The following is a 13,841-nucleotide window of genomic DNA, read 5'->3' on the forward strand; positions in this document are numbered from 1 at the left end:
GAGTAGCAACAAATATTAATTTGGTGGCTCCTTTATTACACCCTTACAGATTTTCCAGTAACATTATGAACATTACCGTTAAGTATCTTCTGTAAAATCATAATTTAAAGAAAACGTTAATATTAGTATTTATAATTTTCCAAACGGCAAAGTCATTAATATTTATTATATACATACTGTATAATAATAATTATACAATTATTTATAATTTATAATTATAAAATTATAATTAAATTTTGTTTCATGAATTGCTAAAGAAAAGTAATTTAACTTGACTTGGCTGCTATATAAATGCAAAGAATTATTCTACTGATGTATTCTTGAAGATTATTCATAGGCAATAAAACTGGACATCTGTTTTAAGTGAACACAGAGATTAATTCTATAGGCAAACATCTTACCTCTTATCATCTTTTCAAACAAGAAATGCACAAGACAGTATTTGAAGCTGCACATTTTGCCAGGCCATCTGCCTAATCCAAAAACTCATCAAGTCTCTCACATGCATATATGTGTGCATAATACATGAGAAGGTTCTAACTTTATGCTTTGCAAGAGCTACTTTACCATGTATATCTTTTTTCCCCCATAAATTGAGGAAATGCTACACTACATTTAGAAATCCACAGAGTAAGCTAAAAATGTCCCCTATCTTGGCAGAAAGCTAATAATCCAACTTGCTTCAATTTTCGATTACCTCTGAATACATAAATAAAAAATGTAAGAACTGCATAACTGCATAAACGTTTTTATCCAGTGATTATACAAGTATAATTTCATGCATTAAAATTTATCTAATGACAACAGAAGATTGCCTTTGAATTTTATATGCTGCTGAATGGCAATTTAAGTAATTGTTTTAGTCTAGATTTAAAAGAATGCAATGTAAAAATGAATAATATTTTGTTGCAAACTAAATGGCATATTCTGATACTTGAAACATTCATATAACCTACTGTTAAGGTTAACCGTTCTATTAATTTCTAATGTTACTGTCTGAGAATTAAATGAAAGGTTGATCCTGTGTCATGAGTAAGGATGGCGAGCAGGGGGCTCCCTTCCAGACTGTTAAGCGCATGCGTAGCACTGAGGAATTGGTGAGCCATTCCAAGAGGCACAGATCAGGACCGCCTTAACCTGCGGGGTTTATATGGCTGGGTTTTCCCACGTTTGTTCAGTTTGTTAGGATTACTGTTATGTATTAGCAATAAAACATTAGAGACCAGTTCCCTGTCTCAGAGTGTTTCCTGGGAGTCAGGACATCCTGCTTCTGAAATACTTGAGTGTGGCAGGCCACAAAGCAAATCTCTTTATTCATGTCAGCCCTTCAAGGTAGTCCAGACAAGAAACCAAAACCATGAGTCTAACACTACCTTTACTGTAAGGTTACAGGAATGTTTCTCAACATTAGTAACTTTAAGATGTCTGGACTTCAACTCCTAGATGGGGAATTTTGGGAGTTGAAGTCCAGATATCATAAAGTTGCCAAGGGTGAAAAACACTGGGTTACAGTAACAGAACCCTGCAAGTCTGAAGGCACTTCTCCCCTTCCTCACTTTTACTTTCCAGAGAACTAGGGAGGGCCCCTCCTGAAATGCTTCCCACACCCCCATTCCTTCTGTGGGCTGAGATATCTCTTGTCTGACCATCACCTAGGCTGCAACTCCTCCTCCTCCTTTCTCCCAAGGTTATTCTCACAGACCATTACAATTCTCAAGTTCCCCTTCACTGTCTCAGCTATTAATTCAGAGCATTGCTTTGTCAATTACATATTATTGAGGTAGAAAAACCCAATTTCTTGTGATAAGAAATCTTGGGAAAATGGTATCTGGGTGATTTATCATCTTCAGCAAAATGGCAGTAGGTTACAATGGAAGCCCAAATATTCAGGCTGTGAAAATATTATGTGTCATGCTTTCTGTCCAACCTCCTGAAAAACGATGCTTGTTTTTGTTTTTAGAATTTTTTAAAATGCTTTTAATTGATAAATTTTGTTTTGTTTTGTTTTTTAAATCCAGCTCCTATAGATAGATTCTTCTATGTCTTTTGATAAGCTTGCTATCTATTTTTCAAGAGAATATTATTCAAATCAACTTGGAGATTGCAAATGTTAATACTGAAATACGTAGATATCAGGTCTTTCCTTTATGTGAATCCATCCTTTCTGATGCACGTGACAGGGTATGGGGTGTAGGGGGTGCATATAAGTGACCCCAATTAGCTAGGAGGAATTGGAACATTTGCCGGTTGTTGTTACTGATTACTGTTAATGTCCAAGAGCAGGAAACCATACAAATCCAAATCTTCAGGAAGCAGTTGGAATATTTCTGAGAGCCAGACCTGATGTCCCACCCTAATAAGATAAATGCTACTTCTAGCCTTCCCTTTTTGGGGGAGGGGGGAAGCAAGAATTATCGCTTTATGCTGTGAAGTATTTTTAAGCCTGGCTTTCATTTTAGCATAGCTGTCAAGAACATCCAGCTATAAATAAGGGGATTTCTTTTTCTCGTAGCTTCCCTGTGTCTTTCTGCAGTTAGACCAGGTAAACAGCAAACATTAACACATTAATTTATACAACGTTAATTGATTTTTACTTAAAAGCATGATAAATGCAATATGATAAATTTTCATATCTAAAAAGACAGAAAGAAATGCTTTCAGAAATCTTTTCGGTAGACTGTGGTTATTTGTTCCATAAAAAATGAACTATTCCAGAATAAAATGATTGCTTGACTAGCAACCACAGCACAAGGCAGAAGACTTTTTGGTTAGCACACAGTATAAAAATGACTGTGTAACAATCATTTCCTATTTTTAGGAAAAAAAGAGGCTAAAGCAGGTCAATCCCCTTCATAGATTTCACCATGTATGGAAACTATGACGTACAACTGAACCCACGCCAACGTACAGAACTATCATGTTATTTAAAGCAATACTTTAATAAAATATTAATTCTAAACTTTGATAGAGAAATGTTAAAAGGATGTGAAAACATTATGTTTCAGAATTAGATTTTTTTCCAAATATTCTGGTCTCAGTTTGGACTCATTCAGTTAGTAGACAGTAAATCATATGAATTTTGTTTGGTTCGAATGATTTCTTTCTCTTTTATAGAATTGTTCTAGAAAAATCAATTCAAATGCATGACTAACTTAGTATTGGCACAACAGCTAATGGGGCTGTCCTCAAAGTGGCAAGCTATGCTCAGTTGCTATGATCTTCTGGTACTCTATCCCAGTTGGAAGGTAAATGCTATTAGGTAGGTATGGTAGCTACTGACCGGTATAAATAGTAAATGCTTTCTCTGTTAGGATGTAAATCACACAGAACAGTTCTCTGTTGCTTTTTCAGGAACAAATGAAATTGAAACAAGGATAGGGATTACCTAGTCAATTTTTCAATTTGCCATTCTAGTCAGGTGGGTAAGAGTGGATTACATTTTAATTCTAGATAATCTTGAATTGAGATATTTTTAAACCTATTGCCATCTGGATTCTGTATTGCCATAGCACTACAAGAGACTTGGTGGCTGATTGACCATCTGCATCATAGCAAGGGCTCACTTTTCCATTTTCAGTGCAATTAGTCATTATATTATATAAGGGAAGAAGTGGTATCATGTAATAGAATGTGGATTCAAAGGCTCATATTATATTGCTTCAGGCATCATGGTGTTATATACACATACCCTTTGTTCAATCATTTCATGATGCATGTGTTTTCATTTTAACATTATCATGTTGTTATGATGGACACTAGTGTATTCATATGAAATCTCTTGCTTTCTCAGATCCAACATCACTTTGGGCACATACAAAGGGTCATGACCGGGACATCCACAAAGACAGTCAACTGTATCAGAATTGTAAGCATGATTAGGCAATTGAAGCCTCATCTCTTCTTAATGAGCATCACATGCAGATGAAAAGGGGCAAAGCTTTGATTGCCCAGTCCTGTCTGCCATTTTGACATTACTGACTGCATGACCTCTGTCATTACAGAACAGATTTAATGTAGATTGGGGAAACAAGATACAGTAATACTGCATGTTCATTGGGAAAAGCTAATAGAGCAAAAGTAGATGGCATCCTTATGAACTTTGGATACAAAATGGTTTTAGAATAACAGAGAGGAATACTACTTTGATTATAAAGTTTCATATGGTTTTACCCTATTCAAAGACTGAGCTTTTCATCAACAGGAAATATTTTGTTTTGTAAATATTGTAAGTCACCTATGCTCTGATTAAATTGTGAGTCATAAGAGATTTTGTCCCCAGTGCAATTTAAAAATATATGAAGCCACTGGGGGTAGCATCAGGAATTTGAAGGTAAGCTGTCATCCTTATGCTGATGATATTAATACTCAGCTCTACTTATCCATAATAGAAGAATCAGAAAAAGATGCATATTTTGAGCCAGTATCTGAATGAATTATATGGGAATGGTTGGATGCATTGGTAAAGTAGATGAGGTCCAATAATATGAGGTTGCATTCCGACAAGCGGGGGACCTTGTGGTAGGATGATTCCTAGGTATGAGAAGCGGTGAGTCTGTCAGTGTTACATTTCTCAGAAAGAATGGATATAGTGTTTGGGGAAACTCCAAGAAGCCTCATTGTCATTAAATGTCCAATTACCTTTTTGGCCAGGAATGCCTATTCTGACTTTCCACTGGTATACCATCTCTGCCTTTCCTGGCAGAATACTTGCTGCTAGTGCTCATGCAGTGACAAGCTTATGTTTAGATTACTCTAACACATACCATATGAGGCTATATTTGTGCTTGGTCTGGAAGCTATAGATGGTACACCATGTATCTTCACCTCTGCTGGCAATTAACTATGAAGCCAAGTTTATTTAATTATTTTAGACATTTAGCAAGTGACCATACAATAATAACAAAACCAATATTGGCAGTGAGGATTCCACATTTAATTCCCAAAGCCCTCCCAGAACAGTTTTCTTGTCTTGGGGAGCAAGCTGTTCGAAAAGAGGGGAGCCCCACAGAGAACACTCACAGTAAAGCTCTCTCCCATCACACCTCAAAGTAAGTGGGGACCCTTAACAGGTGTTCTCTGGTCACCCAAATCAGGCAGGCCTAATTCAGCTGAGAAAGGCAGATTTTAGATATCCAGGCCCTGAGCATATACGTAGCAACCAGCACTTTGAATTGTACTCTGAAACACACCACTAGCCAGCAGAGATCCTATGGCAGTGGAGTAACATGGCAGCAATGCAACTGACCAGGAACAATTAAGGCCACTGCATTTTGTACCAGCTGAGGTTTTGTGGTAGTCTTCAAGGGCAGTCTTATATAAAGTAAATTAATATAATACAGGTTAAAGAGTTTGCTGTGTTGCATTTGGCCTTAAACAACTTTTGACCTAGATACCTTCAGATATTCTTTCCTGTTACAGGCTTGGAAAATTGCTAAGATAATAAATGGAGTGCCTGTTGCATTGCTGTGACTGATAGTGTCATCTTGTGAACACTTGATAGACAGAACCTCTCTGTCTTCACTCTGGAATGGTCTACCCCATATATTCATGAGGTACATATTACCCCTTTAGGTCCTTCCCTATACAGATGGTTTTGTTTCATTCCCTCCCCCCACACACACATTGTACATACTCATTTTTAATATATTTTATACCCTTTTAATTTACAGTATATAGTATACATTATATTTGATCACTTGATTTTTTATTATAAACTGCTTTAAGATGTGACTACCTGGGACAAAATTATGTTAAATGCATTTTAAAAATCAGTGTGTATATGTAAATATCTGTGTTTCTCAACAAATAATTTACTTTTAAAAAGGAAGAGTTGTTTTAGATGCACTGAAAATACACTAAACAAGGTATTTGGGTTTATCTGTCTGATCTTCCTGTGTGTATTTGGGAGAGGGGAGTGGCTCAAAATCAGAGTTCATGTTGTATCACTTTTATGATTCCGATTGATTCTAATTCAGGTAAGGATGTTTTAAATTTTTAAGTTGCTTAAGGGATACAAATTATCTGTTTAATTTGTATGATAGATAGATAGATAGATAGATATGCACATACATACAATTTTTGCTTTTATATAGTCCCTAAGAAAATAGAATCCTGTAAGCTCTATTTTGAAAATAAATCAGAAGGTCAGGTTTGACTCACTGTGGGAAAGTTCAGACAAAAGAACCTTGGTAATTTAAAACAGGATACAAAAGAGTGGTTAGTCCTGCTATACAGGTTTGCTAGGCGTTGTTTGTCTGTGTTTTTTTAGGTGTATTGTTTTATTTAGAAATGAGGAAACCCATCTGTTTCAGCTTAATACAATACTGTTTTGGTTCACAGTGTGTAAATAAAAAACTCAGCTGCAGTCTGAAATTTCATATGGGCTATAATCGCATTCACTTCTTAAGGAGCTAAGCCCCATAAACTCAATTAATTTTTAGCAGATAATATATATTGCACTGTCAATTATTGTGTTTATGACGGATTTAATTCATTTGTCCAAGGTCCCATGGAAGGACTGGAATAGCTGCATGTTGAAATAGCTAAATGGACCTCTAGTTTGCATCTTCAGTTAATTAAATTAGTGTAATTCAGTTTAATGTTATGCCTGCCATAACTCAGGTTTAATTAAGAAAATGGAAATACATATTTGTCCTAGGCAGAGGTTAAAGTTAGGCATACAACTTCATCGTGATTACAATACTCATAAGGAAAACAACAGTATAAAAGACAGAGACCTTAAATGAAACACAGTTCACTTTCTGAAAGAACATGCATTTTTCATCATGTGATATAGACAATACTACTAGCAACACAAATCTGCATCACACACATACAATCCCATTTGTCAGAGATATACAGGAAACCATAGATTATAGTGTGCATTTCATTCTCATTCTGCCTGTTACATGATGGTGATTTTCTTCTACCTCTTCTTATTAATCTTTTTCCTCTGGCATAAGTTTGGTCCTCAGGAGACTGACAAGATAAATGTGACAGAGAGTAAGTGCACTTTCAGAAATGTGTAAATGTGGGATGGAGAGAAGGCTAAATATTAAAAAATCGATCACTATGAAAAGTGAGTTCATTGTGTAACTACCAACTGAGTTACACGATGGACGCATTTGGCAGGATCCAGGGAAGAAACCACACATCAACAGAAGAGCTAAAGTTTGCATGAAGACTCATGTTCTATCACTGGCATTTCCAGGTAGAACAAAAAAACTGCTGCTTGAAATCCCAGGGAGCAGTAGGAAGTTAATAAAAAAAAGAGTGTTCTAAATGGACTGGGGGACGGACTCATAAAGAGGACCTCCTTTGTTCTTCCCTTAAGTGAAGGAACAGGCCCAGGAGCACCCAACGGTTCTACCCTCATTCGAATGCACACAAGAGCAACTATGGATAAAACTAAAATATCAAACCAAAATGAATGAATATGGTTTTTCTCCCATCCCTAAATGCTACTGCACATTTTGCATCTTCTTTACTAAGGATAAATGGAGAAAGCTGAAATCCTTTTGAATTGTTCTTCTTCCCTTTTCCCATTATTTTTAATTAAAGGGAAATGACTCTAATCCAAGAGATTATTTGAAAGCGGTTATCTTAGCCATTCAGTTTTTTCTCTTTTCCCTGTCTGTGCATACTTATGCACATTCACATAGGGTATATTTTTGGGTTTGTTGTGGGGGTTTTGTTGTTTTTGTTTTTGGGAACAATATCAGAATAATTTGCCAGTGTCTTCTGGAATGCTTTTTTTCAACTTTCTAGTTTAGCTTACAGTCCTGAATTTCTTAGTGGTCTTTGATCCAAGTATAATCAGATCCAGTTGTGCTTACCTTTCATGGACAGCCAGGTGTATCAAAATACAAAGGAATATCCAACTGCCTTTGTGGACTGCTGGTCATTGACTGAGGCAAGGCACATGGAACCCACTACTGGACCCAGAAAGCAGTGGGCTGCCTTTTGGTGGATGTTTTATTTTTTTATTTATTAAATTTATCCCCGCCCATTTCCTCCCATCGGGGGACTCTGGGTTTTCGAGCTGAAGCTAGCCAGCTTCTCCTGGGATACATTAATTGGGATTCCTATGCCAAGTAGATTAGACTCTAATCTCAATGGCCCTTTCCAGCACTTTGATTCCACATTTTCTACACATGACTGACAGCCCTAACCCAATTAGGTGCTACGAAGGGATGATTTAGACATCTTGGATAAGATAGTGTCTCATGTATATGTACACAAAATGTAATGCAGTTTCCCAGAGGAAACTGTATGTTTGAATGAGGAATTGTGCCAAAGGGCAAAATGATATAAGCATGTATAAAGTCATGCCATAAAACAGAATGTGCATATTTCTGTCTGTTAACAAGTGGCATTCAAGTATGGCAAAAGGAAAGAAAGAAGATGTAACTTATTAAGTGAAGTAGTATCTAGAGCAGCCTTTCTCAATCTTTTTGCCATGGAGGAACCCTTGAAATAATTTTCAGGTCTCAGCAGCTGAGTTGCAGCATGTAAAAATTCACACAACTGTGAGCATTAACACTGAGTAGTGCAAAAAGTTCCAAAAATATTTTTTCAATCACAATCTATAAGGTTCCATAGAACCCCAGCTGAGAAAGGCTGGCCTGGAGATTATAAAAAAGTACTCTTGTTTATTTATCTGAAGTAAATTCCACACCTAGTTTTGGCTTCAGGATTTCTAAGGGTCTTAGAAAAGACCCTTAAAACTTCTTACTTAATACCCATAACCAGCTGCCACATTTACAACCAACAAGTTAAAAGAATGTGCTTTTCTATTCATTTTCCATATATTTTTGGGTTGTGCTGGCATTGTGTTCTTGGATTGTTTACACTGATTTTAATATAGCTATGCTAGTAACACTCTCTTCCAACAACCTAAGAGACGGCTTTATACATGGACCTCCACAGATGGACAACACTGAAATCAGATTGACTACATTCTTTGCAGCCAAAGGTGGCGAACATCTATACAGTTGGTAAAAACAAGACCTGGAGCTGACTGTAGTTCAGAACACGAACTTCTCAAGAGATTAGGGAAGACCCACAGATCAGCTAGATATGAGCTCACTAATATTCCTAAGGAATATGCAGTGCAGGTGAAGAATAGATTTAAGGGACTGGACTTAGTAGATAGGGTCCCAGAAGAACTATGGACAGAAGTTCGCAACATTGTTCAGGAGGCGGCAACAAAATACATCCCAAAGAAAGAGGAAACCAAGAAGGCAAAATGGCTGTCTGCTGAGACACTAGAAGTAGCTCAAGAAAGAAGGAAAGCAAAAGGCAACAGTGATAGGGGGAGATATGCCCAATTAAATGCAAAATTCCAGAGCTCAGCCAAAAGAGATAAGGAATTATTTTTAAACAAGCAATGTGTGGAAGTGGAAGAAGACAATAGAATAGGAAGGACAAGAGACCTCTTCCAGAAAATTAGAAACATCGGAGGTAAATTCCAGGCAAAAATGGGTATGATCAAAAACAAAGATGGCAAGGACCTAACAGAAGAAGAAGAGATCAAGACAAGGTGGCAAGGATATACGGAAGACCTGTATAGGAAGGATAACAATATCGGGGATAGCTTTGATGGTGTGGTCAGTGAGCTAGAGTCAGACATCCTGAAGAGTGAGGTTGAATGGGCCTTAAGAAGCATTGCTAATAACAAGGCAGCAGGAGACGACGGCATCCCAGCTGAACTGTTCCAAATCTTGCAAGATGATGCTGTCAAGGTAATGCATGCTATATGCCAGCAAATTTGGAAAACACAAGAATGGCCATCAGACTGGAAAAAATCAACTTATATCCCCATACCAAAAAAGGGAAACACTAAAGAATGTTCAAACTATCAAACCGTGGCATTCATTTCACATGCCAGTAAGGTAATGCTCAAGATCCTGCAAGGTAGACTTCAGCAACTCATGGAGCGAGAATTGCCAGATGTACAAGCTGGGTTTAGAAAAGGCAGAGGAACTAGGGACCAAATTGCCAATATCTGCTGGATAATGGAAAAAGCCAGGGAGTTTCAGAAAAACATCTATTTCTGTTTTATTGACTATTCTAAAGCCTTTGACTGTGTGGACCATAACAAATTGTGGCAAGTTCTTAGTGGTATGGGGATACCAAGTCATCTTGTATGCCTCCTGAAGAATCTATATAACGACCAAGTAGCAACAGTAAGAACAGACCATGGAAGAATGGACTGGCTTAAGATTGGGAAAGAAGTACAGCAGGGCTGTATACCCTCACCCTACCTATTCAACTTGTACGCAGAACACATCATGCGACATGCTGGGCTGGAGGAATCCAAGGCTGGAGTTAAAATCGCTGGAGGAAACATTAACGATCTCAGATATGCAGATGATACCACTTTGATGGCTGAAAGCGAAGAGGAACTGAGGAGCCTTATGATGAAGGTGAAAGAAGAAAGTGCAAAAGCTGGCTTGCAGCTAAACCTCAAAAAAACCAAGATTATGGCAACCAGCTTGATTGAGAACTGGCAAATAGAGGGAGAAAATGTAGAAGCAGTGAAAGACTTTGTATTTCTAGGTGCAAAGATTACTGCAGATGCTGACTGCAGTCAGGAAATCAGAAGACGCTTAATCCTTGGGAGAAGAGCAATGACAAATCTCAATAAAATAGTTAAGAGCAGAGACCTCACACTGACAACAAAGGTCCGCATAGTTAAAGCAATGGTGTTCCCCGTAGTAACGTATGGCTGCGAGAGCTGGACCATAAGGAAGGCTGAGCAAAGGAAGATTGATGCTTTTGAACTGTGATGTTGGAGGAAAATTCTGAGAGTTCCTTGGACTGCAAGAAGATCAAACCAGTCCATCCTCCAGGAAATAAAGCCAGACTGCTCACTTGAGGGAATGATATTAAAGGCAAAACTGAAATACTTTGGCCACATAATGAGAAGACAGGACACCCTGGAGAAGATGCTGATGCTAGGGAGAGTGGAGGGCAAAAGGAAGAGGGGCCGACCAAGGGCAAGATGGATGGATGATATTCTAGAGGGGACAGACTTGTCCCTGGGGGAGCTGGGGGTGTTGACGACCGACAGGAAGCTCTGGTGTGGGCTGGTCCATGAAGTCATGAAGAGTCAGAAGCAACTAAACGAATAAACAAAATACTAGTAATTCTTGAAAATTAATATTTAGAATAAAACTAGACTGTAATTTTGCATATATAACATGCAGCAGATAAGACTAACATGATACTTCTATAAATCCATAGGAAATTATACGTAATCACTTTCCCCACATTAGAAGACCAGTTAAGATTACCCAGCACCAAATTTATTTTGGCAAGAATGATATCTGTTGAATATTTATTAATTTTTGCAGACCCAGAGCAACCAATTTCTCAAAAAACAAGAAGTCACTCAGGAATAATTTATATCCAATCAGGAATAATTGGAATCAGGAATACTAATATCCCTGCACAATTTACATCCCAATTTTATGCATAATTCTCAGTGGGATAATACTTATATTAGACCCAATCATAAATATAACCCTAAATTGGTACATAGTGTGCAAGCTTTTGCATGCTCCAGAACTCTTCTTGGGATGGTGGGATGGATAGCTCTCTGGTGCTGGGCAGCTTGCATCCACACACAAGTACACAATTTGTTTTATATTTAGCATCTAAAAATGCATACAGAGAACCTGCAAGCTTGTATACTAATAGTTGGTCCTAATAAAGTTATGACCATGACTACTGCAGTCTGCTGTAGTGGTTAAGGCACTGGGCTAGAAACTGGGAAACCGTGAGTTCTAGTCCTGCCTTAAGCCCAAAGCCAGCTGGGTGACCTTGGGCCAGTCAACTGTCTCAGCCCTAGGAAGCAGGCAATTGCAAACCACTTCTGAAATCTTGCCAAGAAAACTCCAGAGACTTGTCCAGGCAGTCGCCAAGAGTCAAGACTGACTCAAAAGCACCACACACACACACAACCCCCCTGCATATTCTGAATTTTTTTACTATTAGGTTTATATATTATTTTTGCAAACCGAGTGCATATTTATTTAAGTGGTTACATCCAGGAAGCAAAACTGGACATAATCCCAGGTAAGGTGAGGGGTGTCCTCATCCTGGTTGAAAAATCCAAGGAGTGGGACACACTCTGATCCTGAAAAGTAGCTGTTGTCACAAGTAATGCTAAAAACTCAAGATTTTGTCCACTTCCTCTCCCATGGAGGTTCTCAACCCTAGATGTTGCAGCTGCCCGTTTTGGTTTTCCTATCAGCTTTGCGGTCAGAGTCAGAGATGAAGAGGACTGGGGTCACCTCTTCCTATGAGCGATCGAGTGCCCCGGATCTGTCCCCACCTCCTCTCTCTCCCCTTGGGAAAAAGAGTCTTGCTCCCTCTTCCGCCAGCACTTTTCTCCCTCCTGCACCCTTCAGAGCGTGAGAACCAGGGAAAGCGATGGACTGGAGAGAGTCCCACTAGCGGAAGCAGCCTCTCTCCTCAACTCCACCAGCAAAGGACAAGGAGGAGGAAGAGCGTATGGGGAAACGTCTCACCCCCTTCCTGATAAGGAACAAGGACGCAGAGCCAGTTCTCAGCGGCGGGGGGGGGGGGGGGGAGGACACAGCGTCCTATGGCACACAGCGTTGGCCGGGGTTTTGCAGGTCAAGCTGAAGCCCACGGGGCTCCTACTTACTTGATGTCTTCCCAGACTTCGGGGCCGTAATTCCGAATCACCAGCAGCTCCAGGGCATGATTGACGAAGCCATACTGTCAAAGAAAAAGCGGGGGGAAAGTCTTTCGTGGCTGGAAGGCTGTGGAGCGCTCGGCGAGTAGCAAAGGGCAAGAGGCAGAAGAAGGGTGCGTGCGTGGAACCCCGTGACAAACCTGGGTTGGGTCCCGAAGAAGCAAGAGAATGGATAGGAAAGCCAGCAACTCCCCTTCACCTACTCCAGGTATTTTATGCCTACCCAAGGCAAATTTGAACGCCCTGCTGAAGGCGGAGCTACTAATCTGCACGAAGGGAGGGCGAGGAGGAATGCTAGGGGCAATCCGGACCGGGACAGATAGAAAGGAGCGGGTGGGCCGCTGCATCCCTCCGCTTGCACCTCCTTTCTCCTTCTGAGCTCTCCTCTTCCTACCCTCTCCCCTTTTCCCGTCTCCCACCTCAGCCCCGCGCATCTTTGGCTTCCCCACCTCTGCTGCTAAAGAAGACCCAACACCCTCCGAAGGGCCCTGTGCAGCGTCGCCTTGACACTCACCATCGCGCCTGCGGGCTACCCCTCCCCGGCTTCGCGGGGACACCGTTCCAGCAGCGGCTCAGCGAGGCGAAGGCTGAAGAAGAGCAGGCAAGCTGCAGCTCGGCGCGCCAGCCGCCCCCGCGGGCACCCTCTGATTGTCACCGGGCCGTAGCCAATCGGAAAATCAGCCAGGAGCGTGGCTTCCAATCAGAAGCAGAGGAGGGAATTTGGGTGCTGTTCTGGCTCAGGGCGGGGGAGGAGAAAGGCCGGGGGAGGAAAATTGATCGGAAGGCAGAAGAGTGCGGGCCGCTGTACCCGATGCTCGCAAAGGCGCGAATGCCTCGACGGAGGGAGGAGAAGATGTAACGAGTGCGAAACGGCGCGTTTTAAGCCCCTATGCTGTGAAAGCTGGTCTTCCTTCTTGCGCACACGCATACCATCTTTCCCTAATAATTGTAGGTGCTGCTCGGTCGCCTTAGTTACCTGTTTGCTTTTTTCTGATTAATACAGAGGTGTAACTTGCTAGAAACTGGATTTGCAGGCTTGCAGAGTAACTATCTCTGCTTTATTTCATTGCCTTGGTTGTACCTGAATGAATAGAGTCAATTCCAGCCATGATTT

General features: G+C 40.1%; 1 protein-coding gene across 1 annotated transcript in view; it reads right to left on the reverse strand.

Moving 5' to 3' along the window:
* Positions 1-13,340, reverse strand: part of GUCY1B1 (guanylate cyclase 1 soluble subunit beta 1) — a 48,291-nt gene extending 34,951 nt beyond the window's left edge. Inside the window, exons 1-2 of the mRNA XM_063309696.1 lie at positions 13,242-13,340; positions 12,677-12,750 (exon numbers count right to left, since the gene is read on the reverse strand). Coding sequence (XP_063165766.1) covers positions 12,677-12,750; positions 13,242-13,244 — 77 coding nt within the window. The 5' untranslated portion in view covers positions 13,245-13,340. The remainder of the gene's footprint in view (positions 1-12,676; positions 12,751-13,241) is intronic.
* Between the last annotated feature and the right edge of the window lie 501 nt (positions 13,341-13,841).

This window comes from Candoia aspera, chromosome 8 (genome assembly GCF_035149785.1).
Source record: "Candoia aspera isolate rCanAsp1 chromosome 8, rCanAsp1.hap2, whole genome shotgun sequence".
NCBI lineage: Eukaryota > Metazoa > Chordata > Lepidosauria > Squamata > Boidae > Candoia > Candoia aspera.